The sequence below is a fragment of the Protopterus annectens genome, chromosome 13.part0 (genome assembly GCF_019279795.1).
Source record: "Protopterus annectens isolate FY-2018-M chromosome 13.part0, PAN1.0, whole genome shotgun sequence".
In the NCBI taxonomy this organism is placed as follows: Eukaryota; Metazoa; Chordata; order Ceratodontiformes; family Protopteridae; genus Protopterus; species Protopterus annectens.
This window is the reverse complement of record NC_056747.1, coordinates 334,604,580-334,618,620: the sequence shown is the minus strand read 5'-3', so window position 1 is coordinate 334,618,620 and position 14,041 is coordinate 334,604,580. Positions and strand designations below refer to the sequence as shown.

Genomic DNA, 14,041 nt, shown 5'->3' with positions numbered 1-14,041 from the left:
AATATTTTAAATTACACTGGCTATGTCCTTGCTCTACTCCTGACTAGCACCATCACTATACTCTTCGTAAGACATCTCAATGGAATTTATCTAAGTATGCTTTAATACATATGAATGTAAGTACGCTATATTACAGATGAATTGCTGTCATAAATTGCTTGATCTGTCAATCTATGTAAAATATGTTTGTACTACATTCACTTTTTTTGTGTTGCTATGTGGAGCTTTTTTCCTCGGGCCTCTGCTGAAAATGGACATGTATCCAGTCGGACTATCCCGGTCAACAAATGTAAAATAAATAACATTTTCCGAGGGACTGAAAAATCTCAGTGTACTCGCAATGAAAACACTAGCACATTCTGGAAATAGTCTCAAAGGGAGATAAAATCCAAAGAGGGAATCAGAAAAGTACAGTTGTGTACACTTGCCATAAATGTAGATGTTCGAGTGTATTCACTCTTATCTGGAGGGGGATGGGTACCCCTGATCAAGGTAATAAGGTCTTCAGCCATTTTGATCATCTGTTTTTTAGGCATAGAGGCCTGTGCACGTGGCTCAGGCGTCGTTTTTTTAGTTTTAGAAGGTGTCTTTGCCTTTGGTTTTGCAGCTTTCGTCTGTTTGATATAAAAATTTTGAGGTCTGAATACACCCTCAGAAGCCGGTGCCTGCTCAGCGGCTCTGGACCCATCCGAGGGGGATACATCCGTCAGTCCAATACCTTGAGTATCTTATGGCATGCCGGACACCACATGGGTGTCGGTAGAGGCCTGCGACTCGAAGGTAGCGGGTATTAGGGGCTGCGAAAGCACCTCAATGAGTACCGGCGAACCAGCGACTGGCTTAGGAGAAGCTTCGTTGTCGATTTTGGAACTAAACTGCCTTTCTCTGTCCTTTTCTTTGCGTTTTATGTACTCCAGTAGTCGGATTGCTATCAGACGACATTTCTGGGTAGTTAAATCTGTTTCCAAAATACTTGGATGCAAAAATATACCGACGCTTAATAGTGCGTTGGTTAAATCTAGCACAAAACCGGCAGCCAGGCACGTTGTGATCAGGGCCTAGGCAAGGAATACAGTATAAATGGAAATCCTTATGAGGTATTTGCTTCCCACAAGTAATACAATTATTAACTTTTTCTGACATCGGTAAAAAGCAAAAAAAGTTTCCCCAATGGGGTACTTAGCTTTAGTGAGGACTTCGGTTCTGAAACTCGAACTCGAATATTTCAGTAGTTGGCCGACCGGCACTTGCGAAATGCTTCTGCTTCCGGCACCTCGCGGCAAGAAAGACTAAAGAAAATGGCGTCGGCTGCATGTTTTATATCCCTGACGACCTGACGTCATGGAAGAGAAGACAGCAACTGATGCAGGACCCAAGACTTTAGAATTCAGGCCGACTGAGGGCAACCTGCCAGCAGATTACCCAAATGTAATGACTGCAACAGTGAAACACAAAGAACATCTGAGCTGTCCTTTGAGTCTGAAGCAGAAAGCTGAGGATAAAACCTGTATCTGTCCCTTCCTCTTCCTGTTTAGATTCAGAATCTTGACTCTATTCAGGAAAAGAGGTTTACTTCTTACTTTTACCAGAAAGCAAATAAATAAGAAGGATCAAAACCCTGAAAAAAACCTTGAGTCAGACCCAGGGAACCACCCCTGTCTAAGGAAATTTGAGGAGGAGTACATACATGTTTTGTTTCCTTCTTTTTGACATAAAAAAAGAGGCCAACAATGTTAAACATGGCAGCAGTAGCTTCCCCTAGGATTAGCACAACATTCGGACAAAACAAGGAAGCCTTCCATGTTCCTTCTCCCAGGACCAACAAGAATGGCTCTCCTTTGCCCACTGAAGGGATCCCACCTGTAGAGGACATGGATAACCCCATGTTCATAGTGACTATATGTGTTTCATCAGAGGGATCCAGGGTAATAGATGAATGTTCTGTTTTTTTTCTCCTTTTGTTGATTTTTTTTTTTGTGATAAATGAATGTTTTTAAAGACTGATTACTCATAATCAGTTGTGAGATCTGACTGGCAGCTTAACATTATATAAGGAGTATACAAACATAGATTTGTTCATCACTGATGAAGTCAGGTTTAATATAAAGATGAAAATACTACGTGTTCTGTGTTTTGAAATATTAAACTTTACAAACTGAAGCCCGGAATCCATTACGTTTCGGTTTTATTTTTTTAAAAGATGAGTGGTCTGAAGTACGACAAATGGCCACAGCAGCACCTCCCACCCACAGCTGAGGCAAACTGCTAGCCTGTTGTGGTGGCAAAGGCTGTTTGCTTAACTTCTTCTTTTTGAGAATGGAAGAAGAACCCAACTTGGGACTATCTTTCTTCCATGGTCAAGCCAAAAATGATGATCTTTCCCAAGGAATACAAGCAGCAAAAGTTGGTAAAAATTTTAAGTCTTTAAAAATCACTTTTTTCACAGAAAAACATACCAAAAAGCACTTTAAAACAGTTGCCACCTCAAAAAGTAAAATAAATATAATTTCTCCACAGAAGAAATATTTTTAAATGTTGTTGTGTCTTTCGGCTTTTCCCGGTTAGGGGTTGCCACAGCGGAACTCCGGTCCACTAATGATTGGCAGTAGATTTTTACATGCCAAGTTGCCAGCTCTGATGCACAACCTTCAACGAAGGTATGCCCATTCACACGTCTCCACACAGAAGACGCTCTTGCTCAGAATCGAACAGGACAACGTCTTACTGTGAGGCGACAACGCTACCGCTGCACCACCACCACAGTAGAAGAAATATTTTTAAATACTTGAAATAAATTTTAAAGGGACAAGAAAAAATAATGCTCTCACTTAACAGTCCAATAAAAAAGAGTGCTCTCATTTAAAAGTCCAATACAGTCTTGTGACAGTCTGTTAAAACACAAACTCCTACTGAAGATGAAAATATTACTAATCAACAACAACTGACTAGAATTTTTTTTTCCCAAAGGGAACTTATCTGCCCTGCAAAAGAACAGCACAAGCTGATTGCTGATCCTAAAAAGCCTTGGACGAGCATACTTTTCAGCGGCAGTAAAGCTTTGAAGGGCATAACACCCAAACCTGTCTTTTAGTCAGCTCAGCTCAAGCTGCCTGACAGTTTGAGTGCGTGGAAGGTGCTTGCAGCTTTGGAAGCTGGATTTCTGTTATATCCTTGGCAGAATATAAACTGTACAGCTAAGGCTACTGAAGCAGTGATCAATATGATGAACATCATCTTATATATACCCCAAGGGCCCTGTATTCATTCACTTTCTATGCAACCTGATTTCCCAAAACAAACTGTTGTTCAGGTATGAAATAAAAAAAATACATAAACACCACTCTTAGATGGATTGATATTAAGGTCCATTTTATTTAACCATTCAAATAATTTGGACACATATGAAATGAAAGCAAAATAATCTGATAATTAAGAAAACCTGCTCCAATTTTTAATGCAGCAGCATATTTCGACAGTGAAATAAGATGGTAAACAGGTGTTATTAATAGGCAAAAATTAAAATACAAACTTGAGTGGTATAGGGTCTACAACAGACTCCTGTAGAAAAATAGTAGCAATTACTAACCATTGAAATGAAGAAGCAGGAGAAGAAGAATGGAAGGAATCATTCCTAAGCTAAACCGTGGTATTCATCTTACTGGCCTGTGCCATTGTAATTTTACAATGTTCTCATGATGTGTGAGGAGAAGATCCCATAGATGCTGAGGTTATCTTTCACTGTACATGGCATTGGTAAGGCCAAAGCTAGAGTAATATGTACAGTTCTGGGAGCCAAACAAACAAATGGGAAATAAAGCTGGTGGAAAACATGCAGTGTAGAGCTACCAAAATAATAAAAAGGGTTGGAGCGGTTGAGGATTTAGAAAACTGGACATACGTACATTATGAAAAGCAACAAGAGGATATCAGAGCAGTGGGGAGCAAGCTGGAGATGTAGTGTTAGAGAAAAAAAAAAGACAGGAAAGGAAGAGAATTTGGTTGGGCAGCTTAAAACAAGATTTTTCCAAATCAGACTTGAGAAGAAAGAACTGCAAAGAGAAAGTGTTAGAGGCCCAGAAAATGCAGCAAAGGAATGACTGCATAAACCTCTCAACCTGTTTTATCAAGAAATCTGGACAAAGCCTAAAACAATGGGGGGAGCAAAGGATGAAATATGGTCATGTTTTAAATGTTGCTCTTATAAACTTAGAAAGTAAACGGAACAATGGGTTTTACATTAGTATGCAATTTCTGAAGGATATGAAATCAAATTCGAATGCAATGACTTCAGTCCTCAATGATCGTCCTGAAAACCAAAAGTTTTATAAGAGACAGACGAAAAATATGAGGAAAAATCTGGACATTCTGTGAAAATCTGGACAGTTGAGAAGTATGCATGCAATGTGGCAGTGTCAGGACCAGTTACAATACTCTGTATGAAATCTCTTCCTCCACATATGCAAACACCTATCTCGTATTGTAATTCAGCCCATTTAAAACATTTGACTGCTAGTGACAATTACAAGAAACAAGATGCAATAAAAGCACCATATCTTTATCCTACATTTAAGAGACTCTCCCATCCACTGACTTCACTTGACATCATCTTAATACCTCACCTTGGTCCTTAAGCCCAAACAGCTGCTTCTCTTCCATTTTCTAGACACTTCAACCACTTCTCCTTCCTACCTACTTTCTTTCCCCCTGCATCCCATGCTCCTTTTTCAAAGATGATTTCATTTATTTATTTTTGCTTTCCTATTTTCTGAGCGCATATCTACAACATTCAGTCCTACCCTGTTTCTCATGTGAGTACTATTCATTCAACTGATTTAGCTCAAGATTTATGAACTTTTTCTGCTCTTTATTGTTCTTTGGTTAAAAATGACATCACTGTGTCTCAACATTAAAATATATTACACATACATGATCTGAAATGTCTACTTTTCTGTGCAACTGACTTAGGATACTGTATGCTTTGTGGAAATCTATGTCTTATATAAATAAATATATATATATATATATATGTGTGTGTGTGTGTGTGTGTGTGTGTGTGTGTGTGTGTGTATACACACATACATATATATATATATATATATATATATATATATATATATATATATATATATATATATATATATATATATATATATATATATATATATATATATATATATACATATATATATATATATATATATATATATGTATATATAGGTTCACTTTATAACATCGAAATACTGAAATGTCGAATTTCAGTATCTTGAAGCTATAAAGTCGAATGTTAAAAATAGCAAACGTTCATAATCGCAAATTTGACGTATGTCGAAAATATGTCAAATTCGCAGTTATGAAGTTGCGCTATGTAATGTCCGGGTTTGTGTTTTGTTGGTGCGCGGTGCCGTGTTTGGATGTAGGTGTTATGTCAGGTAAGTGAGTGTTTTGTAAGGGTTTTGAGTGGGAGTTAGAGTGTGTGTGAGGGATTGGAGAATGTGCGTATGTGAGTGAGCTTTTGTGTTGTGTTTGTGCGATCTCGGAGTTAGTATATATAAGTAGGGGGGGTGTGGGGGGCGTGTGTGTGTGTGTGTGTGTGAGTTGTGTATGTGTGTTGTTTTTTTGTTTATGTTGTGATGTGGGTGTTGTGTTGGATGTTTAGTGTAGTGTGTGCGGTGTTTTCAGTTATGTGGTTTCGCGGTTTTTGTTTGTCGGTTTTATAGTCTCGAGATACTGAAATTCGATATTTCAGCATTTCGAGGTTATAAAGTGAATCCATATATATATATATATATATATATATATATATATATATATATATATATATATATATATATATATATATATATATATAAAGAGATTAAACAGAGGATCATGTTTGGTTCTCAAATCACAAATGGCTTGTTATGTGTTCGAGACATGGATGCCAAGAAACTCTTGAGGCAAATCATGATATCCATGCCAAGAACACATAACAAGCCAGTTATGATCGGGGACCTGATCGCAATTCTTTCTAGTGCATGGAGCTTTATCAGCTTCATGTACTACTACTAGTTACAGAAGGAAAAAATGTGCTAAATATTTTGCTGGCTTTCAAAGCCATAAAGCACTTGGTTTATTACTATGGAGACACAGGAACAGATTACTGACACTGACAACAGGCAGAAAAAAAATCTGTTTTCAATTCTGCTACTGTTGTTTGCTAGTCAGTATTGACACAGGTTTAACAGCCTAGCATGATACCTGATCTTAATAAACTGAAGCAGGGGTGCTTAACAATTATTAAGATTGGGTCTTACACTATAGAAGCCCTTAATTGTTTTTTCTTCTGATATTAGAGTGGAATCATTATAGTCCATGCACATGTGTGAGCAAACACACACACGTGTGTGTGTGTGTGTGTGTGTGTGTGTGTGTGTGTGTGTGTGTGTGTGTGTGTGTGTATGACTAAACATACATATACGTACATATGTGTGTGTACATCTGTAACAGTTAAGAAAACATTCAAATATTTTTTCAAAGCATGGCATTAGTAACGTTTTAAGGCTGAAAACGTCTGTAAAAATGAGACACTTCAAATTAGATTGTCTACCTGGAACACTACAACTTTCCCATCATCTGCTTGCAGGTAGAAAGTCCAGGTGGAAGAGATGAAACTTTGAGCAGAGCTGACAATATCACTGCAGAAACTGGAGACTAGATCTAGCACAGAGAAAGGCTGTGGCTTAGGCATCAATGTCTGCAACTAAGAAAGAAAAAATACATACATTAGCATTAACCACAGTGGACCTACTCAAGTCATCAAGTTACTCAGCAAAGCAAGTCTTTTTATACCTTGCCCATCCAAAGAAGTCATATGAATAAAGAAATGAGGGAAAGTGTTTCAGTACTGGAATACAAGGTGCATTTATGTAGAAAAGTCCCTAAACTTACTAATCTGAAAAACTTTTTACACATCTAAGAGACTTTGAGAGCAGTGGAAGCAAAGCAGCTCCTTGTTAAAGTACTAAAGAATGATTCTAGCTAATCGGCTAATTAATAGTTTGGACCCTCAGCACATATGCAGTCCCACAATTAAAAGTGGTGACCCCAATGCATTTGTAGTATGGCTACACAATGGCAAGTGCCTCTCATCAGTTTCAAAGAATCTCACTTAGTATGTTCTTTATTTCTTCCTCTACATACTGCCACTAACTGTGGCAGTGGTAATCACACCCGTACCTCTCAAATGTCCCAGATTTTCACAAGTGTCCCTGTTTCAGTCCTAAAATTGCATACTCAACCTAGTAAAATGTTTGGTTTTGGGATAAAATGGGAAAGACGACTGCCACTGAACAAAGACAGACTCTGCAGCCTCACATTTCTCACTGTTAAGATACATAGTAATAAAAATTATTCGATTTTGTCACATTTCTAAATGAAGGATAGCAATATAAGTGCCCTTGACTTTTATGTTTCTAATTACTTTCAGCTTTAACCTGCTTCATGTAGTGAAAGACTGACAGCTATAATTATACACAGCTCTGCTCATGAACACACAAGTTAGTATTACTTGCCATTAAGGCTTTTCACAGTTTAGTCTATAAATCTCAAGAACAGTTCTATTTTTTTTCACATTACTGCCATCAGTTTCTGGTTCTGAATTTCAAAACATCCTGACTAATTGTCTCAGTGGGTGCAGAGGCAGGGTGCTGACTCACATCAGTCACCAAACTCTGAATAGCATTCTGGAATCTAAAGGGTCAAAAGAATGGGTACAGGAATGTAGCCTGCTTGCTTCTATACTGGGGTGTAGGGGAAGGTGTTAGCCCAAAGGGGCATTTGAGCCTGAGGACACCCCTTAGCTTAGTGGGCTGGGTGGTGGAACAATGGAACCAGAGATCATGCAGGACAAATTGTGCTTGTAGAATCAGGTGCTGGATTCTCCACATATCTCACAATATACCATTCCTGGAGTGTAAACACCACAGGGATGCTCAGGAGATGGCAATTAAAAGATAAAAAAGAAATTCCCTTCCCCAGCGTAAGAAACTGATCAGACTGTCACTGGCAGGGTGGCTAATGGAGCAGTTCAAATAAGAAATCAAACAGGAATGAAGAAAACAAAACCTTAAAATCTGAGGTAAACTAAACATTCTTTAATCTTCACTCCCAATATAAAATTCAAAGTACATTGATATCTTCCCCCATATTCTGTTTTTACTCAAGGATAACTATATTTAATTAATTAACCCTTTCTGGAATTCTGTTCATTACTTTCACTTACATTACTCTATATATTTTAGCACATCTTTGACTACATTTTATTGTTTTTCGGTTCTCATTCATATTTGCCATAAACACGTTTCCTCCCTGGAGATGCAAGCAGCAACCAGAACGAAATGGAATAAAGACACCAAGATACTTCCACTAGCAGCAGATGCAACAGATCTAATAACTTTTCAAACGTACTTAATCATGCTGACATATAACTCCATATTAACTACATAAGGAGGCAATTTGGGGCTACTGAGGGTGCTGAGAAGAGTATTCTTAACTCTGAAGTAATAATAAATTCATGAACTCTAATAGCACTCCGGCAAAAGAAAGGGATCCAGTTCTGTGACACTAATAGAATAAATCATTTGGAGAAATTAAAAAGAAAAAAAAAAAAAAAAAAAAAAAAAAAAAAAAAAGAGAGAGAGATGATTATGCTTTCATTTGTACGATGTCTCTGTATAACCTTTATCAAGTCATCACTGGAAATTGCCCAGTATGAATCATTTCATGGATTTAATTAGCAAATAAATATAAAAAGAAAGTACAGTTGTGTACACTTACCATAAATGTAGATGTTCGAGTGTATTCACTGTTGCAGTCATTACATTTGGGTTATCCTGCTGGCAGGTTGCCCTCAGTCAGCCTGAATTCCAAAGTCTTGGGTCCTGCATCGGTTGCTGTCGCCTCTTCCCTGACGTCAGGTCGTCAGGGGTATAAAGATGCAGCCGACGCCATTTTACTCAGTTTTTCTTGCCCCAGATGTCAGGTGCCCCCAAAAGGGTAGGATAAAATTATGTAAGTAAAACATACATGCACCAAAATAAGCTTTACCTTCATCTATAAGCAAATACACCATCTAGGTTGTATAGATTAGAGAAGTAAAGAAAAGTTCCAGCAAAAATAAGGGGGGTGGCGGGTGGGTAACCTGGACTGCAACAGTGAATACACTCGAACATCTACATTTATGTTAAGTGTACACAACTGTACTATGTTCTTCGTGTTTCTCTGTTGCAGTCATTACATTTGGGTAGAATCCCTAAGTTATGGATGGGAGGTTGGAACTAAATAGCATTAAGAGAGGCTATAAGGTCCTGCAGAACTGCAGTGGCAAAGCCTGCCCTGGACTTAGAGAAGAGAGGCAAATAATGCTTTGTAAATGTATGAACAGAGCTTCAAGTAGCAGCCTCTAAAATGTCTTTGGTTGGTACTCCCCTGAGAAAGGCTGCAGAAGTGGCTGCAGCTCTGGTTGAATGTGGCCTATTGTCCTTAGGCACTGGTTTGCCATGCTGTGAGTAACAGAAATGGATGCAGTGACCTATCCACTTTGAAATAGTCTGCTAGGAGATAGTCTTTCCATGTGATGCTGTGGCATATGCCACTAGTAATTGTTCTGTCTTTCTGAAAACTTTAGTTTTGTCCAAGTAGAATCTACGTTGTCTGTGTACGTCCAAAGAATGCAGAATTTTCTCCCCCTTGTTCTGTGGATTTGGATAAAAAGTTGGCAAATGAATTGTTTGGTTAAGGGTTACACTGGATACCACCTTAGGCATAAATGTAGGGTTTATTCTCAAAGAAACCCTGTCTAGGTAAAAAATGATAAGGGTTCCACAGCCACGAGTGCCTGTAGCTCTGAAACTTGTCTTGCAGAAGTTATTGCTAGGAGCAGAGCTGTTTTCCACTATAAGAACTTTATATCCGCAGTAGCAGCTGACTCAAAAGAAGGTAAGGTGAGTTTTTCCAAGACATAATTGAGGTCCCATGCAGGTACTGGCGTTCTCCTTGGAGATCTTAAGTTTTTGGCTCCTCTGGGGTACTGCCTTAATAAAGGATGAGAGAAGAGTGGTGGCTCTGTATTGTAATGAGCCGAAATGGCAGAAGCATGGATTTTAATTGATGAAAAAGATAGGCCTTTGTCCAGCATCTCAGTTAAGTATTGCAAATTCTGAGGAATATTTGGGACAGCTGTATCAGTTCCCTGAGCTTGGTTCCTAGCGCAACATCTCTTCCATTTCCCAGCATAGGATTTTCTAGTACTAGGCCTTCTGGCTTCTAAAATGACATCCATCACAGCTTTACTGAGAGGTGTGGTTTCTATGGCTACATTATCCGCCATGCTGCCAGGTTTAGGGTCCTGAGTTGGCTGTGCAGAATCTGATTGTTTTGCTGGGACACTAGATGAGGTATTTGAGATAAGGTCCAGGCTGGGCATTGGGACAAGTTCCTTAAGATCGGATACCAGTACTGGCGTGACCAGTCTGGAGCAATCCGAATCATTTTTGGTTTCTCCTGCCTGACTTTTAGGAGTACCTTGGGGAGGAGAGGTAATGGAGGAAAGGCATATACTGATAGGTTCGTCCAGTTGAAAGATAAGGCGTCCACTTTCCAAGCTAGTCTGTGATAAGTCCTCGTGCAGAATCTTTTTAGTTGATTGTTTTGAGGGGAGGCAAATAGATTTATGTCGGGGCGTCCCCATTTCTTTGTTATCATGCTGAAGACTTGTGGATCCAAGTGCCACTCGTAGGGATCCATGAGGTTTCTGCATAGTTAATCTGCCAAAGTATTTTCCTTTCCTGGCAGGAAATGTGCCTGCAGATGAACTTGGTAAGTCAATGCTGTGTCCCATAAAGCCATGGTTAGTCTGCACAGGGGATAAGAATGAGTGCCCCTCTGCCTGTTTATGTACCACATGACCGTGCTGTTGTCTGTCTTTATCAGTAGTTGTCCCGGATGAAGTAAGTCCTTGAAGGCTGTCAGGGCATTTTGAACAGCTAGCATCTCTTTTTGATTGATATGTAGATGCTTTTGGTTTGTGGACCAGGTGCCCTGAATACCTCTTCCTGCCATGTGTGCCCCCACAGGCATAATCTGAAGCATCCGTCGTTAGGCTCTGCCTGGCTGGGGGTAGTGAGAATGGCTGTCCCTTGTTTTGGTGACAAGCCTTTGTCCACCATCAAAACTCCTGTTGCAGGCAGGGAATTAGAGTAATCATTGTTTCCAGACTGTGGCAATGTTGTGTCCAGACACTTTTTAGGTACCACTGAATTTTCCTCATATGCAGTCTTGCATATGGAATTAGTAAGATGCAGGATGCCATGAAGCCCAAAGCCTGCAGAATTTTTCTTGCAGATAACTGGGCCTTTGTTGCCATTTCCTTGAATAGGTAGTCAGTTGCCTTTGTTTGTCTGGAGTGAGATAAGCCATCTGGGCAGTTGTATCTAAGCTTGCACCCAGGAATATCATCTCTTGAGAGGTACTAGTTTTGATTTCTTTTTGTTGACTGTGTACCCTAGGCATGTTAAAAGTCTTATCACAAACGTCAGATGCTGTAACAGAATGTCCTTGTTCTCTGCTTGTATGAGGCAGTCGTTCAAGTAAGGATATATTTGTATTCCTCTTTGTCTTCAGTAAGCAATTACTGGTGCTAGGCACTTTGTGAAGACCCTGGGCGCAATAGATAAGCCAAAGGGCAGTGCAGAGAATTGGTAATGCTTTGAGCCAGCCTTCAATCTGAGGTATCTTCTGCATTACTGTCTGATTGGGACATGCAGGTATGCCTCTTTTAGGTCTAAAGGCACGAGCCAAGCCTTGCTGCCCAACATGGGCAGAAGCTGCTGTAAGGTCAACATCTTGAATTTTGGTATAGCCAGGAAAGTGTTTAGAATAGATAGGTCCAGTATTGGTCTCCATGCTTTGCCCTTTCTGGGTACCAAGAACAGTCTTGAGTAAAATCCTTGTCCCTGCTCTTGCTGTGGCACTTGTTGAATAGCCCTCATGTCCATGAGAGCTGCGACTTGTTTTTGAGCCTCTGCCCATTGATTTTTTGGCAGGTCTGGCCAACCGTTTGCCCTTGGCAGGATATGGAAATGAAACTTGTAGCCTTGAGATACTATGTCTAGAACCCATTTGTCCTGGGTTATAATGTGCCAATTTTGAGAAAAAAGTGCTAGTTTCCCTCTAAGGGTGCTGCCAGAAGATAATTGCTTGGTGCAGGCATGGGGAAGTCATTGGGACTGTTTCCTGTATGACTGTGCTTTGTCTTCTCCACCTTTAGAGGTAAAAGCACTCCACTGCTTAGACCTGTAGGATCCTTGCGACTGTGATCTGCCTCTAGGGTGTCTGGATCTGCCCCCTTGAGGTCGGTCTTAGACTAGAAAGGATCGATTCTTTGTAGTCCAGTCTCTACTAAATCTAGGTGGCTGTACCTGTAAGAAATCCTTGACCGTTTGCATAGATTTAGCTTTGTCCTCCATTTTCTTTAACACCAAACAAGGTATGTTGTAAAGGAGCATCTAATAATTTTGCTTTAACATGGTCAGGCAGATTTTGTTCCTTTAACCAAGCATGCCTCCTAATGACAGAATCCGTAACAGGGGCCCTGCAGGAGGTCTCCGGAGAATCAAACCCACATTGCAAAGTATGCTTTCCAACTTGTTTAGCTGCATGCAATAAATCCTGCATTTCTTTGTTTCCTGCACATTCGGAATTTGCCATCATTTTCTGTTTAAGCAGTGTCATGATATATTGCTGATATTTGAGCATATGAAACTGGCAATTTAAGGTCCTTATTGCCAAAGTAGCAGATGTGTAAATCTTTTTTCCCCATCTATCCAGTGCCCTAGAATCCCTGTCAGAGGGGGTAGGGTTTTTTGCAGTAGAAGCCTTGACCCCTTTTGGACCCTGAGAAATAGTCTCTGGGTCTGCAGTAGGGTATTTGAAAAGGAATTTATGAGAGTCAGGAACCCTGTAGTATCTGTCCGGCTTAACAAGAGCTGGAGGTAGAGAGTCAGGGGTCAGACTAGACTCCGAGAACACATCATCTACAATGTCCAACACACGTGGAATAGCTAGAGGCCTGTGTTGAGGTAGTAAAAGGAAGTCTCTGAGCCTTTTCTCAGACTCTGAAAAATCTTGGCTCTCCTAGTGGAAGTGCTCCCTCATGGTATACAAGGTTTCCCCAAATGAATAGTCCTCTGGAGGAGAAGCTGAAGGAATTGATTCTTCAGCATCAGAATCCTCATAGGGGGAAGAGAATATTCCTGATCAGAAAAAATGGAAACCTGATCTGAAGATTCAAAGTCTGTCTCTTGCCTAGGCCTCTCATCAGGAGTGGGATGGGAACCCTTGATCAAGGTAATTAAGTCTTCGGCCATTTTGAGCATCTGTTTTTTGGGCACGGAGGCCTGTCCTTGTGGCTGGTGAACTTGTTTCTTTGCCTTTAAAGGTGTTTTAGTCTTTGTCTCTGAAGTCGGTTGAATATATAATTGCTTAGGTCTGAATACACCCTCAGAAGCCGATGCCTGCTCAGCGGCTCCAGACCCATCTGAGGGAATAATCTCCGAGGTTCCAATACCTTGAGTTTCCAGCAGCCTGTCCAACTCCACATCGGAGTCAGTAGCTGCCTGCGACTCTAAAGTAGCGGGCATCAGGGGCTGTGAAAGCTCCTCACTGAGAACCGGCAAACAGGTGACTTTCTTAGGTGTCTTTTTCTTTTTCTTTGCAATTTTTGTGAACTCCAGTACTCGGATGGTTATCCAACGACATTGTACAATTAAATCTTCGCCCAAAATAGCTTAATGCAAAATCATACCGACTTTTAATAGTGCACTGGTTAAATCTAGCACAAAACCGACAACTAGCAACGTCGTGGTCAAGGCCTAGGCAAGGAATACAGTAAGAACGAAAGTCCTTATGAGGTATTTACTTCCCACAAGAAATACAATTATTAACTTTTTCTGACATCGGTCTGGAGCAAGAAAAAAGTTCCCCCAATGGGGTACTTAGCTTTTAA

General features: G+C 40.1%; 1 protein-coding gene across 1 annotated transcript in view; it reads right to left on the bottom strand.

Annotated features, from left to right (window-relative positions):
• The window catches only part of TMEM59L (transmembrane protein 59 like), a 537,787-nt gene that overhangs the window by 359,712 nt on the left and 164,034 nt on the right, over positions 1 to 14,041 (bottom strand). Inside the window, exon 4 of the mRNA XM_044053954.1 lies at positions 6,587 to 6,739. Within this exon, the coding sequence (XP_043909889.1) occupies positions 6,587 to 6,739 (153 nt within the window). The remainder of the gene's footprint in view (positions 1 to 6,586; positions 6,740 to 14,041) is intronic.